This window comes from Gopherus flavomarginatus, chromosome 18 (genome assembly GCF_025201925.1).
Source record: "Gopherus flavomarginatus isolate rGopFla2 chromosome 18, rGopFla2.mat.asm, whole genome shotgun sequence".
Taxonomy (NCBI): domain Eukaryota; kingdom Metazoa; phylum Chordata; order Testudines; family Testudinidae; genus Gopherus; species Gopherus flavomarginatus.
In genome coordinates, this window is record NC_066634.1 from 6896777 (window position 1) to 6911687 (window position 14911).

General features: G+C 47.8%; 1 protein-coding gene across 3 annotated transcripts in view; it reads left to right on the plus strand.

Moving 5' to 3' along the window:
- The first annotated feature begins 4961 nt into the window (after positions 1-4961).
- TRIM28 (tripartite motif containing 28) overlaps positions 4962-14911 on the plus strand; it is a 53442-nt gene continuing 43492 nt past the window's right edge. Inside the window, exon 1 of one of the 3 annotated variants that reach the window (XM_050927594.1) lies at positions 4962-5459. In XM_050927594.1, coding sequence (XP_050783551.1) covers positions 5237-5459 — 223 coding nt within the window. In that variant the 5' untranslated portion in view covers positions 4962-5236. The remainder of the gene's footprint in view (positions 5460-14911) is intronic. The other 2 variants (XM_050927593.1, XM_050927595.1) reach the window with 2 other exon arrangements.

The following is a 14911-nucleotide window of genomic DNA, read 5'->3' on the forward strand; positions in this document are numbered from 1 at the left end:
GCCCTTCTCTGTACCTTTTCCAATTCTAATATATCTTCTTTGAGATGGGACAACCAGATCTTCACTCAATATTCACAATGTGCGCATACCACAGATTAATATAGTGGCATTATGATATTTTCTGTTATATTATCTATCCCTTTCCTAATGGTTCCTAACATTTTGTTAGCTTTTTTGACTGTCGCTGCAGATTGAATGGATGTTTTCAGAGAACTATCCACAATGATTCCAAGATCTCCTTCTTGTGTAGTAACAGCTAATTTAGGCCCCATCATTTTGTATGTATAGTTGGGATTATGTTTTCCAATGTGCCCTGCTTTGCATTTATCAACATTGAATTTCATTGGCTATTTTGTTGCCCAGTCACCCAGTTTTGTGAGATCCCTTTGTAACTCTTTGCAGTCTGCTTTGGACTTAGCTGTCTTGACACTAATTTTGTATTATCTGGAAATTTTGCCATCTCACTATTTACCCCTTCCCCCAGATCGTGGATGAATATGTTGAGCAGCACTGGTCCCCCCAGTACAGATCCCTGGGGGACTCTGCTATTTAACCCCTCCCCTGTGAAAAATGACTATGTATTCATACCCTTTGCTTCCTGTCTTTTAACCAGTTACTGATCCATGAAAGGACCTTCCCTCTTATCTCTGTCTGTTTACAATGGCAAATACCACTTCTCATTGCTCTCCTCCCCTCCTCCGAGAAGAGTTTACACAGGCTAGAGAAGAGAGGCAGCCAGGGAGGGGTGCAGGAGCAGAGGGACGCCAAGGCAGGGACCCTGGGGCCATGATGCAGCACAGAGGGAAGGGAGGTTGAGGTGGAGACAGCTGAATGCCTTTGTCTGGGATTGCTCCACTTAACTGCGTTAGCATTCAAATGGGCTGTGCCCTTAGCATTTCTCTCAGCTGCATGGGGCCCATTGTTCCCTATAGGGCTGGGATGATCCAACCCCACCCCAGAAGTCAATGGGAGTCTGGGAATCAATGGGGAAACACCCATTGACTTTAATGAGTTTTGGATGTACTGCACCTTGAGTTGGCAAGGTCAAGGCTAGGAAGCCAGGGGAGTCACATACACCAGGAGTCACATGCTTCATAGCTTCTGCAGGCCAAGCTCCTTGCAGCCCCAATGGCTTCTTGCATCCTTCCATCCTCCACCCACCCCCACACCAGACCTTGGGTGCCACCCCTCCCACAGCTTCCGGGATTTCAGGGACTCTCTGCATCCCCTCTACCCCTTGCCAGTAGCTTTGTATGCCCCCCATTCCCACCTTTCTCTCATCACCCGGGGCTCTACGTGCAGCCTCATTCCTCTCATACCTGGGTCCCCCATTCTCCCCCAATGGCAGGGGTTGCGTTTGCCCCTTTATTCCCCTCTTCTCCCATACCAGCGTCTCCCATTCTCCCCACCCTCCAATGGCTATGTATGTCCCCCATTTCCCTTGTCTCCCCTACCAGGGTCGCCCATACTTCCCCCATGGCAATAGCTGTGTGTGCTCCTCATTCCCCCATTACCAGGGTCCCCCATTTCTACCTTCCATGTCAGAGCATTAAAAACAAAGCACAAGGCCCCTAATCCTGGAGAAATATGCTTAATTTTACTACTCTGTGTGTGTGTGTGTGAGAGAGAGAGAGAGCGAGCCTGAATTAAGCACCTGCATAAGTGACTCTCACTCTGGATATTTTTCTGAAAGTCCCAGCACCTAGAGTCCTGGGATTAGGTCAAACTTTCAACTTGAATTTTTTTTTAGAAAGCAATTTGTTACCCCTTAGAGTTGCTGAGAAAGGCTTAAAAACATGACCCAAAGTGCCCACTAAGGGCTCAGACCAGGAAGCAAATAAAATGACCCTCAAACAGATTTTTTTTTTTTAAATCATGAGTTTAAGCCTGTCCCACGACTTCTTTGAGACCTGACTCCTGATTTTTCAATGTTTGGCATTTGTGACACTACTAGTGTTAGCAGGTGGGACAGTGTTGTTTGGATGTAACCATCTCCTACAGTATTAAGAGCCTGGATGCTGGCAGTACATCTATACTGTGATAAAAAACCCTGAGTCCAGGTCAGCTGATTCAGGCTTGCATCTTGGGCTGCAGGGCTATAAAATTGCAAGGTAAATGTTCAGAGTGAGGAACCCGTACCCCAGCCCAAGCCCCACAGTCTACAGTTGCACAGCAATTTTATAGCCCTGCAGGCCGAGTCAGCTGACCTGGGTCAGCTCTGTGTCTTTTATTGCAGTGATGTACCCTGGGAGTCAGGGAGTGAAACAGGTTAAACTGACTCATCTTTTTGTATTGTACAGAAATCAAAGGGCAGCAAGTATGTGTGTGTTGGGGAGGGTGGGGATCACCAAGATTTAAAAAAAAACACATTAGCTTTAATAATTGCAGAGGCTGTAGGCAACCCAAGGACAGAGTTTTGTTTTGAAAAATATGATTGCTCCTAGATTTCAAGACCAGAGGGGACCATTTCTAATAATCTAGTCTGACTTCCAGTATAGCAAATCAGTGGTGCCTGCATCCAGCACATGCTTTCTGGCAGAGCTAGAGCAGATCTGTTAGAAAGAGACACCTGGTCTGGGTTTAAAGACGCCAAGTGATGGAGACCCCATCTCTCAAGGGACAGGGATGCTCACCCTCTCGAGAGACGTTTCTGTGGTTAATGACACTCACTGTTAGAAACCCAAGCATTATTTCTTGTCTCAGTTTGTCTAGCTTTCTCTTCCAGTTGTTGGATCTTGTTAAACTTTTGTGAAGCGCTCGAAATCTCCTGGGTAGACCATATTGCCAATCCAAAATGTTCAAAAATCATGGGTCAGGCTTATGAGATTGGCTTTAAAATCATGAGATTATGTACAAATAATAAATATTGATGTTCTTTTAATTTGCCTTCTGCTTTTTGAGTCTTTAGGGTGCACTGGGGTCACATTTTGAAGCTTCCTCCACAACCATGAGGGCTAGAAACTTCATTTTTCTGTAAGAAGGAAGGCTGAAATCATCACGTATCCACTTGACTCCGGGAAAACAATCATTATCATGAGACTCATGACAAAATCATGAGAGTTGGCAATACTGGTAGGTACTTATAGGCCATGATCAAGTCACCCTCACCTGGTACCCTTCCCTCAAGTTAGTTAAAAAGATCAAACATCTTTAATCTCTTACAGTGAGACAAGTTTTAAAGACCTAGAATTGTTCTTGTGGCTTTCTTTGAACGATCACCAATGCTTCACAGCCGCCCTTTCATTATTTGCTACAGACTAGGGACCGAATGGCTAGGCAGCAGTTCTGCAGAAAAGGACCTAGGGGTTACAGTGGATGAGAAGCTGGATATGAGTCAACAGTGTGCCCTTGTTGCCAAGAAGGCTAACGGCATTTTGGGCTGTATAAGTAGGGGCATTGCCAGCAGATTGAGGGACATGATCATTGCCCCTCTATGTGACATTGGTGAGGCCTCATCTGGATACTATGTCCAGTTTTGGGCCCCAAACTACAAGAAGGACGTGGAAAAATTGGAGAGTCCAGCGGAGGGCAACAAAAATTATTAGGGAGCTGGAGCACCTGACTTATGAGGAGAGGCTGAGGGAACTGGGATTGTTTAGTCTGCAGAAGAGAAGAATGAGGAAGGATTTGATAGCTGCTTTCAACTACCTGAAAGGGGATTCCAAAGAGGACGGATCTAGACTGTTCTCAGTGGTAGCAGATTACAGAACAAGGAGTAATGGTCTCAAGTTTCAGTGGAGGAGGTTTAGGTAGGATATTAGGAAAAACTTTTTCACTAGGAGGGTGGTGAAGCACTGGAATGGGTTACCTAAAAGACCTCCTGAGGTCCCTTCCGACCCTGATATTCTATGATTCTATGAAACCAAAGTTCTGGTTTTGGGGAGAGTGCTGAATTCAAGGGGACCTAGACTTTGGTCTGGGTGAATCTGGAGTGACTCCACTGAGCTCAACAAGGCCAGACCCTGCTCTGGGTCAAACCAGAGTGAAACCATAGTGACTCCACTGAGCTGTATGTTGGGTCATACTGGAGCGATTCCAGAGTGACTCCACTGACCTCAGCGGGCAGGACCCTGCGCTGGGTCAGTCTGGAGTGACTCCGGAGTGACTTCACTGAGCTCAGCTTATTCATGAGTCACTCTGGAGTCACTCCGGATCGACTCATTATTTGTCTCCATCTCCTCGTGAGGGAACTGGGTCTTGCTTTCTGTTACAGCCAGCCAGCAAGGGAGATGTCAACGTTTTTTGAGAGGGGGGAACCCCCCTCCCGGAGGAGAAAGGAGCAGGGCAGCGGGAATGTAGGAGAAGGTAATTGGCTTCATCTGCCAGTCATTGAGTGGCTGCTCAGGTAATTCGTGAGCTGATTGGTTCTCTCTTCTGTCCGTCCCAGGATTTCTTCCGCCTCCTCTCGAAGCTTGGAAACCTACAGGGCCTGCCCTATGTAAATCAAATAAAGTCCCGCCCCCGGGGAAGGCTTCGGTGGGTGATTGGCATCCAGATCCGTCAATCACTGACTGTTGCCGTTATCATGCGGAGGGGCGGAACCTTATTAACGGATCATTCTCAAGCGCCTTTCATGCTCTGCCTAGGCGGGCAGGTCTCGCTGAAAGCGGATTCGCTCCCATCTCCTACCCGTCTCTGCCTATCCCGCCTCCATCGGGCAAACGAGGGAGCGGATTGGCCTGTCTTCCTATCATTTCCACGCCTGCCCACCCCGATGGCGTTTCGAGTCTCACGATTGGTGCAACCCCCAGTCGATCGTCCTTTCTCCCGCCCTACGCCGAAACATAAGGTGACGTCCTCCGCCCCCCCTCGCCTCCCAAACGCGGGTGGATTGGTCGATTTGTCTGACTCTCATTGTCCCAGCACCGCCCACGGGGATTCTTTGGGCGCTGATTGGCTCGGCTGCTGCAGCCTTGTTCACCCCCCCTCCCCCGTAGGAGGAGCGACGGCGAAGGACGCGCCGCTGGTGGGGGCCTTCTCCCCCTCTAACTCTCTCTCGCAGCGTGCGTGTGCGCGCGCAGCTCCCCTTGTCTCTCAGGCTTTGTGCAGCGGGGCCCCGAACGCTCCATCGCCGTTAGCGGCAGCGGCGCGCGCGCGCGGCCCCCCCCCCCCGGCGAACGTTCCGTCCTCAGCGGCGCGCGCGGCCCTCCCGGGGAACGTCACAGCAGCGGCGCGCGGGCCCCGCGTGCGGCTGGAGCCGGGAGAAGCGGGAGGCGGGAAAGGGGCAGCGGCCGCCATGTCGGGCTCGGCGGCCTCGGCCGAGGCGGGCGGCCCCGGCGGGGAGAAGCGGCCCGAGGCGCTGGAGCTGCTGGAGAAGTGCGGCGTGTGCCGCGAGCGGCTGCGGGCCGAGCGGGAGCCCCGCCTGCTGCCCTGCCTGCACTCCGTCTGCCGGGAGTGCCTGCGGGCCGAGCCGGCCCCCGCCGCCGACGGGGAGGCCGCCAACAACAGAGAGGGACAAGGTGAGCGAGGCGGGCGGGGGCGTGTATGGGAGGCCTCGGGTATGGGGGGGCCTGTGCCATGGGGGGAGGGGTGCCGGGAGCGGGCGGGGGGGGGGCTGTGCCATGGGGGGAGGGGTGCCGGGAGCGGGCGGGGGGGGGGTTGTGCCATGGGGGGAGGGGTGCCGGGAGCGGGCGGGGGGGGGCTGTGCCATGGGGGGAGGGGTGCCGGGCCGGCGGTAGCGGGCATGGGGGGGGCTGTGCCATGGGGAAGGGTGCCGGGCCGGCGGGAGCGGGCATGGGGGGGGCTGTGCCATGGGGAAGGGTGCCGGGCCGGCGGGAGCGGGCATGGGGAGCGCCGGGCCATGGGGGGAGGGGTGCCGGGAGCGGGCGGGGGGGCGCTGTTCCATGGGGGAGGGGTGCCGGGCCGGCGGGAGCGGGCGGGGGGGGCTGCTGTGCCATGGGGGAGGGGTGCCGGGAGCAGGCGGGGGGGGGGTGCTGTGCCATAGGGGGAGGGGTCCCGGGCCGGCGGGAGCGGGTATGGGGGGGGGCCTGTGCCGTGGGGGGAGGGGTGCCTGGCCGGTGGGAGCGGGCATGGGGCGGACCAGCGGGAGCGGACTCTGCAATGGAGGGGGGTGCCGGGCCGGCGGGATCGGGCGTGGGGGGGGCCCGGGCTGTGCCATGGGGGGAGGGGTGCCGGGCCGGCGGGAGCGAGCGTGGGGGGGGGGGGGGCGCCGGCCCGCGGGGGTAGGCGAAGTGGGGAGCGGTCCAGTGGAGAGCAAAACCAGTTTTGTACAGGAGGTGGCCAGGCTGGATGTGCGTTGGGGGTGGGGGCGCTGCTTATCTATAGGGAGAGGGAGGGGCTGTGCATTGGGGTCAAGGCCTAGGCAAGAGGGGGTGGGAATGCGGGAGGCCAGGCTGGTGGGGAGTGTGAATGGAGGGGGGGAGTGAGGGCAGAAGACCTGCATCAGAGGGGCCCTGCCTGTGGCAGCCCCACCCGGCCACTCTCCTTTTCCTCCCCAGGACAGTGTCTTACCTCAAACCACTGCTTGAACAGACCCCCAGAACGCATGCCCCCCTCATTCTCTTCCCAGCCTTGCCCCCAAAGTGCCCTCAGTGCCCCCAGCCTGCCCCTCCGTGCTACGGAGGAGTGCCCTTGAACCTTTTTACCTCAGTGATGCCACACTGACTCCCAATCCCCCTCAATACCCTTGAACGGTGGCTCTGCCCCCCAAATCACTCCCTCAGTGCTTACAAACTGGCCTTCAGCTCCACCACCCCTACCCTATGCCTGTTTGAGCTGCTTCCACTCTTGCTTCTGGACTTCCCTAGCCTTGTTTCCCCTGCACCATGCCCACTTGTGTCTCTTATCCCAGTACTTACAAGATTCAGGCTAGACACAGTGTGGGGCAAGGACTTGGGGGATGGTCAATGTGAAGTGGCTGGGCCTTGGGATTTGGGCACAGGGGCCCTCAGGTAAGTGCTGGGTGAAAAAAGTAGAGCACCACAGTTGTCTGCTCTTGGGGAGGGAACCTCAGTTACAAACATCTGGGGAATGGAGGTTGTTCCTAGCTCTGAACAAAACGTTATGGTTCTTTCAAAAGTTTACACCTGAACATTGACTTAATACAGCTTTGAAACTTTACTGTGCAGAAGAAAAATGCTGACTTTAGCCATGTTAATTTAAACGAAACAAGCACAGAAACAGTTTCCATACCTTGTCAAATCTTTTTAAAAACTTCATTTTTTGGGAAGTTTACATTTAACACAGTACTGTACTGTATTTGCTTTTTTATCTCTGCTGCTGCCGCCTGATTGCATACTTCTGGTTCCAAATGAGGTGTGTGGTTGACCGGTGTTTGACTCTGAGGTTCTATTGTACTGGCAAACCCTCCTAATATAGATGTAATTGATACCCATTATAACTGCACCAGGGGTTTTGGCAGTACAGAAATCATACCTTCTAACCAACATTACTATACTGGTAAAGGCTTCTAGTGTGAACATGGCCTCGATGGGACTGGAGATTGCACCCAAATGTGCTAGCCACTGTGCTGGAGATAGTGGAAAGGAAAAGTTCTACATCTTTTCTTTGAATCTGTTCTCCAAGGAGATTGCCTGTAAATATGAGAAGAGGTGATTTAGGCCTGATATATGCACGTTTTGTATCAGGGTAACTTGCGGTGGCGGATATTCTGAAATAACACTGGCATGATTCCCTGGTCTGATTCCAGTTATTCAAAGATAATGGTGCCTTATCCTGCCACAGTGTATTCATTTTCACGAATGGGAATAAGCTGTGCTGGTATAAAGCATCTTCACACTGGGTATAGCTGCATCCACATCATTGGGGATTATATTGCTTTGTAGTGGCATGATGTCATGGTTACATCTCTGGCCCTTTTTTGGCATCTGGGTGCACCTGTTGTATTAATTCGGACAGAATAAATGGACCCAGAGTGTTAAAGGTGTTAAAATCATCATATATCTTTTCAACAGTACACATGGTTTGGGGGTTTGTTTGCAAAGACCCTGGCACTGCTTATTCCTATGGCAAATACTCCATTAAATTCTTTTTAAGCCGGAGGAGGAAAAACTACTAAAGCATTTGAAATGTAAAGTATTAAGTCTGTACTAACAAAATTCCTTGTTCCCTTGAGCTGTAGAGTTTTTATAATGAAAACCCTCTGTTTGACCATCTTTTAGATGGTATTAAAGATGGTAACTGTCCTTAGGGGCAATTGTTTGCTAGGTTGGAGCTGTTGGTAAAGTCAGATCCTGTTTCCTTTAATATAAGATAAACACATGGGAAAGGGGAGAGAAGAACAACAAAGATAGAAAATGCAGCTTCTCTTTGGGGCTGACTTTTATTTGCAACCTCACTGCTGGAGAAACACAGGCCCACTCTGCTGTCTGATCAGCCACTTTGAGAACAGGCAAACTTGTATCAGCATCATGCTAGTTAGTTGGGATATGGCATTGATTTTGGCTGCCTCTGTGGTCACAGGCCTGCAGCAGTGTTGCAAAATATATAACTTTGGCTAAGCCAGACTTATTAAACAGAAGGCAAAAGGAAAGAGGAAAAAATAAGGTGCGGAAGGAAAAGGACACATGAGTGGGAAGGGGGACAGCAATAACCACAGTCTTACAACTGCTTGGGTTGAAATAGTTCAAGGTGGGGATGTCATTTTGGTCATGCTCTGTTATGGTGAGGACATTGAAGGCCTAAGGGTATCAGAGTGGATCCTGGGGCCCAGGAGACAGTGTGGGAGTAGCAGCTGTGATGGTAAAGTTTGCCCCTTGCATTCCATCTCTCTCTCAGCTAGCTAGCTGACTTCTCCCTCCCCAAAGTCTTTTTTTAGGGATCCCAAAATGGAGTGATGGATGTAATATCCAATCTTCTCTGTTTTGTCACTAGTTAGGCCTGAGTTCCAAATATGCCAATTTTAGTGTGATTTCCAGTCCATACTACTTGTTTATCAAAGGTGATCTTTAACACAGTCTTTGAGTTACAGCAGTAGACCATTTCCCTTTAGTACCTTTTCCCATCAACATTTGTTGTAAGTTTATAAACTGTTCCAATCAGCTATTTCTACTTTCCACAGTCAGGCTCACACTTGGGGATAGATCTGTGAGACCCCGATTATTACAACACCCCCTTTCAGGTTACTTATCTTGGGATGGAATTTTGCAATGCTCCCCTCCTGGATTGGTTCCTGGCTGCAGTAACCCTGTGTGCGTCTACCATTCTTACCCTTAGTAGGATTCAGTTATTTTATTGGTATGTTAGGTAATTCAGGCGCAATTCGTTTATTGTTCAGAGATCAGCACAATACAGAAAGGCCAGTACGTTACCAACAAACCTGGAAGACAGTCATATAAGGATTCGTGCAGTGTTGTAATCGTGTTGGTCCCTGGATACTGGAGAGACCAAGTGAGTTTTTCTCTATCACCAACTGAAGCTGGTCCAATAAAAGATTGAGCTGTCACACGAGTATAAACTCAAAAGTTTCTCTCAACAGAAGTTGGTCCAATAAAAGATATTACTTCACCTATCTTGTCTCTCATGTAAGTGTTCAGTCTGTCCCAAAATGTGAGCACAAAATCTGTGTATATGTATAGTGTGTGTGTGTGTGTCATATTGATAGAACACTCCATTCAATGTACCCCAGGTTCCAGTACTTACCAGTTTTTCTTTTAACATAGTATACCAGGAGCCAGCAAAGCTTAAGTGGCCTTTTTAAAGCCAGTTTTGTGGGTTGGCTGGAGGCAAAATCATCAGTGCTAATTGTTCTGGCATTGTCTCTTAACAACTCTGAAACATTTGCTGAGAGGTGGCTTATCTTGAGCATTTCTTTTCTGCTTGTTTTTTTGCAGACAGACTCCTGTTTAGTTAAACTAATGTAATCATTCAGAAAGTGTCCCAGAACCAGTCTAGCATACACTGTACATAAATAATTACAGAGCAGCTCCATGTCCATCAAATAGCTAAAGCAGCACTACTCTTGTGTGCAGATGAAGCCTTGATCTTAAATATCTCTAGGCACCCATTTTTGACCATAGATTAGCCTCCAAAGTCTGTATTTGGGTGCCTAAGGCTGAGGTTTTCAGAAGCAAAATAGTGATTTAGATGTTTTAAAATCTTGAGTGCCTAATTTGATGACACATTTCTGAAGGTGCATGGTTTACAGAAGGTGAGTGAGGGCTTTCTAAAAAATAGGCCTCCTTTAAAGTGTCCAAAGGAGCTCACAGGCATCATGAATCAGCTAGTTGCTTTTGGAAATGCAGGTTTTAAGTGACCTTTCTAAAGTACAAATCGGATTCTTTTACTGAATCATTTTGGGGTCATTTACCCATTTCCTCCCTCCATTTAACACAAATGAGCTGTGCATATGCACATGCCAATACTCTGCATATTAGGATGCTGAGTGGAGTACTAATAGTTCTTATCCTCTTCTGTCTGTTTTTAGTTGGTTTTCTTTGCAAGTTTCAAGTCCTGGGTATACAGAGATTGAGTATTTACTGTTAACAGGCTATGGATGGAGTCCTTTGAAGGGGAATTGATTTGTGGGTATTGTAGCAACTCCCCCAAGCTGTTAGGTCAAAACCAACAATATTAGGGCTTCTTTCTCTGTACTGTGTAAAGGATGATGCTATCTTAACTCTCCCTTGTTTTTGATGGCATGTATCCTTGATTGGCGCTTGGGTGGTGAGTAGAGATGTAAAATATTAACCTGTTAACCAATAAGTATTAGTCTTACTGTTAATATATTGCAGTTAATGTCTAAAACAGATTGGCAGCAGCCCCGACCAGGGCCCTCATCATGTTAACGATTAAAGGGTTAACCAATATAATTTTAATAGTTTAAACGGATTCTTTTTTAAATTCTATTTACAGCCCAATGGTGAGTAGGCGTTGTCAAAGGACATATGCTGAATAGCAAGTGGAGTTTCCAACTATGCATTCATTCAACAAAAAGTCCTCTTAGGCACTTGTGCAAAGGCAAGGTGTTTGTTTAGTTGAGAGGTTGGGGGGGCGCTAGTGCTTCTTAAAAATAGCTGGTGTCAGTCCTGCAACTGATGTTGACTGATTCATGCCTAAATGACCCATTCACGTCTGGTACAGATTTTTTTTGTATAGGGAAAGGTTCATTGGTGCAACTTGCACCCAGCCTGTAATATTCACGTGCTGCTGTGCAGACCAGGTAAGCTACTGGTAATGTCCCATTGACATGGTTTGAAGCCTTTGTGTATTGCTTTGGCAAGATTCTCCCCTTGAAATGTGGTGAACAAGATGCAAATGCGAATTGTTTACTGGTGCTTCCTGCACACGTTACAAGGCTTCAAAATGGGATCTCTAGCACAAAGGTAAACACTACCTTAAAATGGCTGTAAAGGAAGGATTGCTTGGAGGGGAAGAAGCAGCTGTGTAATATAATGGTGAGCTATCGGAGTCCTCCATTCTCTACTGAAGGCAGGTGGAGATAGTGTGACCAGATGTCCCAATTTTATGGGGACAGTCCTGATATTTGGGGCTTTGTCTTATATTATAGGTGCTTATAACCCCCCACCCTGTCCCAATTTTTCATCCTTGCTATCTAGTCACCCTAGGTTGGGGGGGATGATGGCCCAGTCTTTCTTGCTGCACAGAGATCATGCTTTATGTGGAGAAAAGTCCCAAGGTTAATACTGACAGGGTGTCAATCTGAGCAGGGCATGTTCAGGGATGCCCTGTAATAGTTAAGGGTTGGTCCGTATTTCTTTCTTCCATCCAGTAGTCAGATGGAGTAGCAGTCTCCTTCCTAAGAAGAGGCCAGTAGGGTGTAATCATATCAAGTCTAACCCAAGATTTAAGCCAGTTAAGGTGAAAATCCAAACCGTGGGCTAACAGGAAAGAATAGGGGGAGGAATAGCTCAGTGGTTCGAGCATTGGCCTGCAAAACCCAAGGGTGTGAGTTCAGTCCTTGAGGGGGCCATTTAGGGATCTGGAGCAAAAATCTGTCTGGGGATTGGCCCTGCTTTGAGCAGGGGGTTGGATTAGATGACCTTCTGAGGTCCCTTCCAACCCTGATATTCTATGAATAGTGATCATGTTTAGGAAGTGGGTAAGTGAGTGAAGGGCAGGCTTACAGTTTTGCTTTGTTTTGGAGATCATAGCTATGAGAGTAGCGAAAGGAGATAAGGTAACAGGATATGCTTTGGTTCACAGAGAAATTGTGCAGACTCAGGGAGTCTCTACTCCTGGCAGCTCTCTGAAGCTGTACTGCTATTGAAATACTGTCTGTTTCTGATTACATTCCTGCAGTTGTCCAGTATGTTACCATGTTTTTTTTGAAACGTTTAAACATGGTTAAAGCTATCTGAGATGAGAATTTTTTTGTGAGACTTCAAACTTGCCAAAAGGAAATGCTTTTTGGTGGGGTGAAGATCATGTTGAAATCTTGAGGGAGATAAGGCAGAAAGAATGGCTTGAGGAGAAGTTAGAGAAATATGGGTTTAGTGCATGGAGTGGCTTTTGCAACATAAACTGCAGAACACTGGGTGAGAGTGAAGGTTGAAGGGGAGGACGGATGGTGGCATATGGGCACCTAGAGTTAAATACAGTGGCACCATTTTTTAAAGCTGATATATGCCAAGAAAACTGGGATGGCTGTTCTCTGTTGGTTATTAAAATACCCTTGAATGCATTTAAAAAAAACAACCCTACAAATTCTGGTATCTTGTCTACTTTTGTCTCTCGCTATTCAGACCCAGTAAAGCCCTGATCTCTTTCCAGTTGTTCAAGGCCTGCACCAGTATAACTAAAGCAGTTTTCAGACTTCTGTATTGATGACCTTTGACACAGCAAGCCTCTGAGTGTGACTCCCCGCATATAAATTAAAAACTTTTAAAAATATTTAACACTATTATAAATGCTGGAGGCAAAGCAGGGTTTGAGGTGGAGAATGAGAGCTTGTGGCCCCCATGTAATAACCTCGTGAGCCCCTGAGGGGTCCTAACCCCCAGTTTGAGAACCCCTGAACTAAAGTCATGTTTAAATCAATTTAGTTAAACTTATGTAACTATGTGGACACTTAAATCTATTCAAACATGGTTTAGCTTCTTTTTGTAAACTACAGCCACGCAATCAATACAGTTATCGTCACAGCAGGTGGCACTGTTTTAACGGAGTCAGGATTTAAACCTGTTTAACCATAACCAATAGGACTTGTGTGAATAAAGCCCTTAAACTTCCCAACTTTTAGTTTTTTGCCTTTTTAATGTAAACAATAAGCAAATGGTTCACAGAAACTCTCAGCTCAGGGCTGAGGGAGCGCCATATCAGACCTTATTCCTGATGCCCAACATTTTTTTCGAAATGTGAATTTTTTAGTGTTATGAAACCATATTCTTGCAGCTAGATAGAAGTGGCCTGTTTTGTCTGCCCCCTTTCCCTGAGATGCTGAGCATCTTCAGCTTTCTGTTTTAGGGGGAGGTATGGTCTTTTGCATTTCAGATTTCTTATTTTAGGAGCCTCACTTGAGGAATCCATGAGTGGGGAAGCTTGGCTATTTCTAACAGAACAAGTAGGCTAAACACTCAAAATAAACCACCACATCTTGAGGCCTTTGTGCATCATAAAACCATTTGTCACCTTTTAAAGTGGTGGGCTGGGGGGGCTTGTGGAGGAGGGGGATTTGAGAGGGTCTGGCAGAGCAAAGGCAGTAGTAGTAAACTGTTATTGCGTTACAACTACTTTTATGTACAGTGTCCTGCTATCTCTGTTCCCTATGAGGGGATATGTGTAGTGCTCAACTGGACAAGAAAAACAGAACTTGACCAAGTCCCAGTGACTTGATTGTGCTTACATTCAGCAGTTCCTGGCAGTGCTGCGTGTGCTACTTGGGTACAGATAAGAGAGATTAATAGACTGCCTCTCCTGGGCTGTGATGCAATTCCTCCAAGGTCCCCAAACCAACTCTTCTGAAATCCTGTGGCCTCCATGCCTTTATGGAGGAGAGGCCGGCTTTATTCCTCACTTGGGAGCAGATGTCTCCTCTGTTTTTGGAGATGTAGAGGGGAGGAGAGAGTGGCTGATTGATGTACCTGGCAGAGTGGAATGGGCTAAGATAAGAGGAAGAATTAACAATCCTCTTTTGAGAGTTTAGCAACCTTGTGCACCGTCCCTCAAAAGGGCGCTTTAGATTGAAACTCTCAGCTTCCCACTCTGAGTTGGAAAATAGCTAGAGATTGTAAAGCTTGATTCCAGCAGGGGCTCTGGCTGGTGAGCAGTCCTTCAGACTCCTCCAGTAGTTTTTGTGTTTACAAGTCCATAAAGTGTGAACTCTTTTGCTCAGCACAAGAACCTCCCATGAATCTGAGAGCTGCTCCTTATGCAGTTTGGGCCTTTTGATCTTGAGAGTAGGTAATTTATAGATACAGGTTTCCACAGAGTGAAAAGATCAAGCCTGGAGGTGGGCATTGGCATTCCCCTCCAAGTATTTCCTGGGAAACCTACTCCACAGTATATTTTTGTCTTAGATTATTGTTTTAAGGAGTCCTGTGAAGCTCAACACTTTCCAATGGCTTACAGTAATCACGTCTCCTAAACCAGTTGCATACAGTCCCACAGTAACACACAAACATCTGCGTTAATACAGTGGGCTCCTAAATTACTTAGCCCTGATCTACACTACAGAATTACTTCAGTGAATTGCCTTTGAGTGGTACAGTTGTACTGACATAAGTGCTTCTCCCACTGATAGCTACTGCTTCTGACAAAGATGTGTTAACTAAGCCGACAGGAGAGCTCTCTCTCATTGACTTAGAGCAGTGATACTCAGACTGCATCTCATGACAAGTAGCTCTTTACTGTGTCTCCTGCAGCTCTTTGCAGCAAATTAAAACACTAATTATTAACCAATCAGGATGCTTTAGCTGTTAATCAGTTGTTAGTTTATTTACTGAGAATAATATCTAAATAAAAACTAAATATT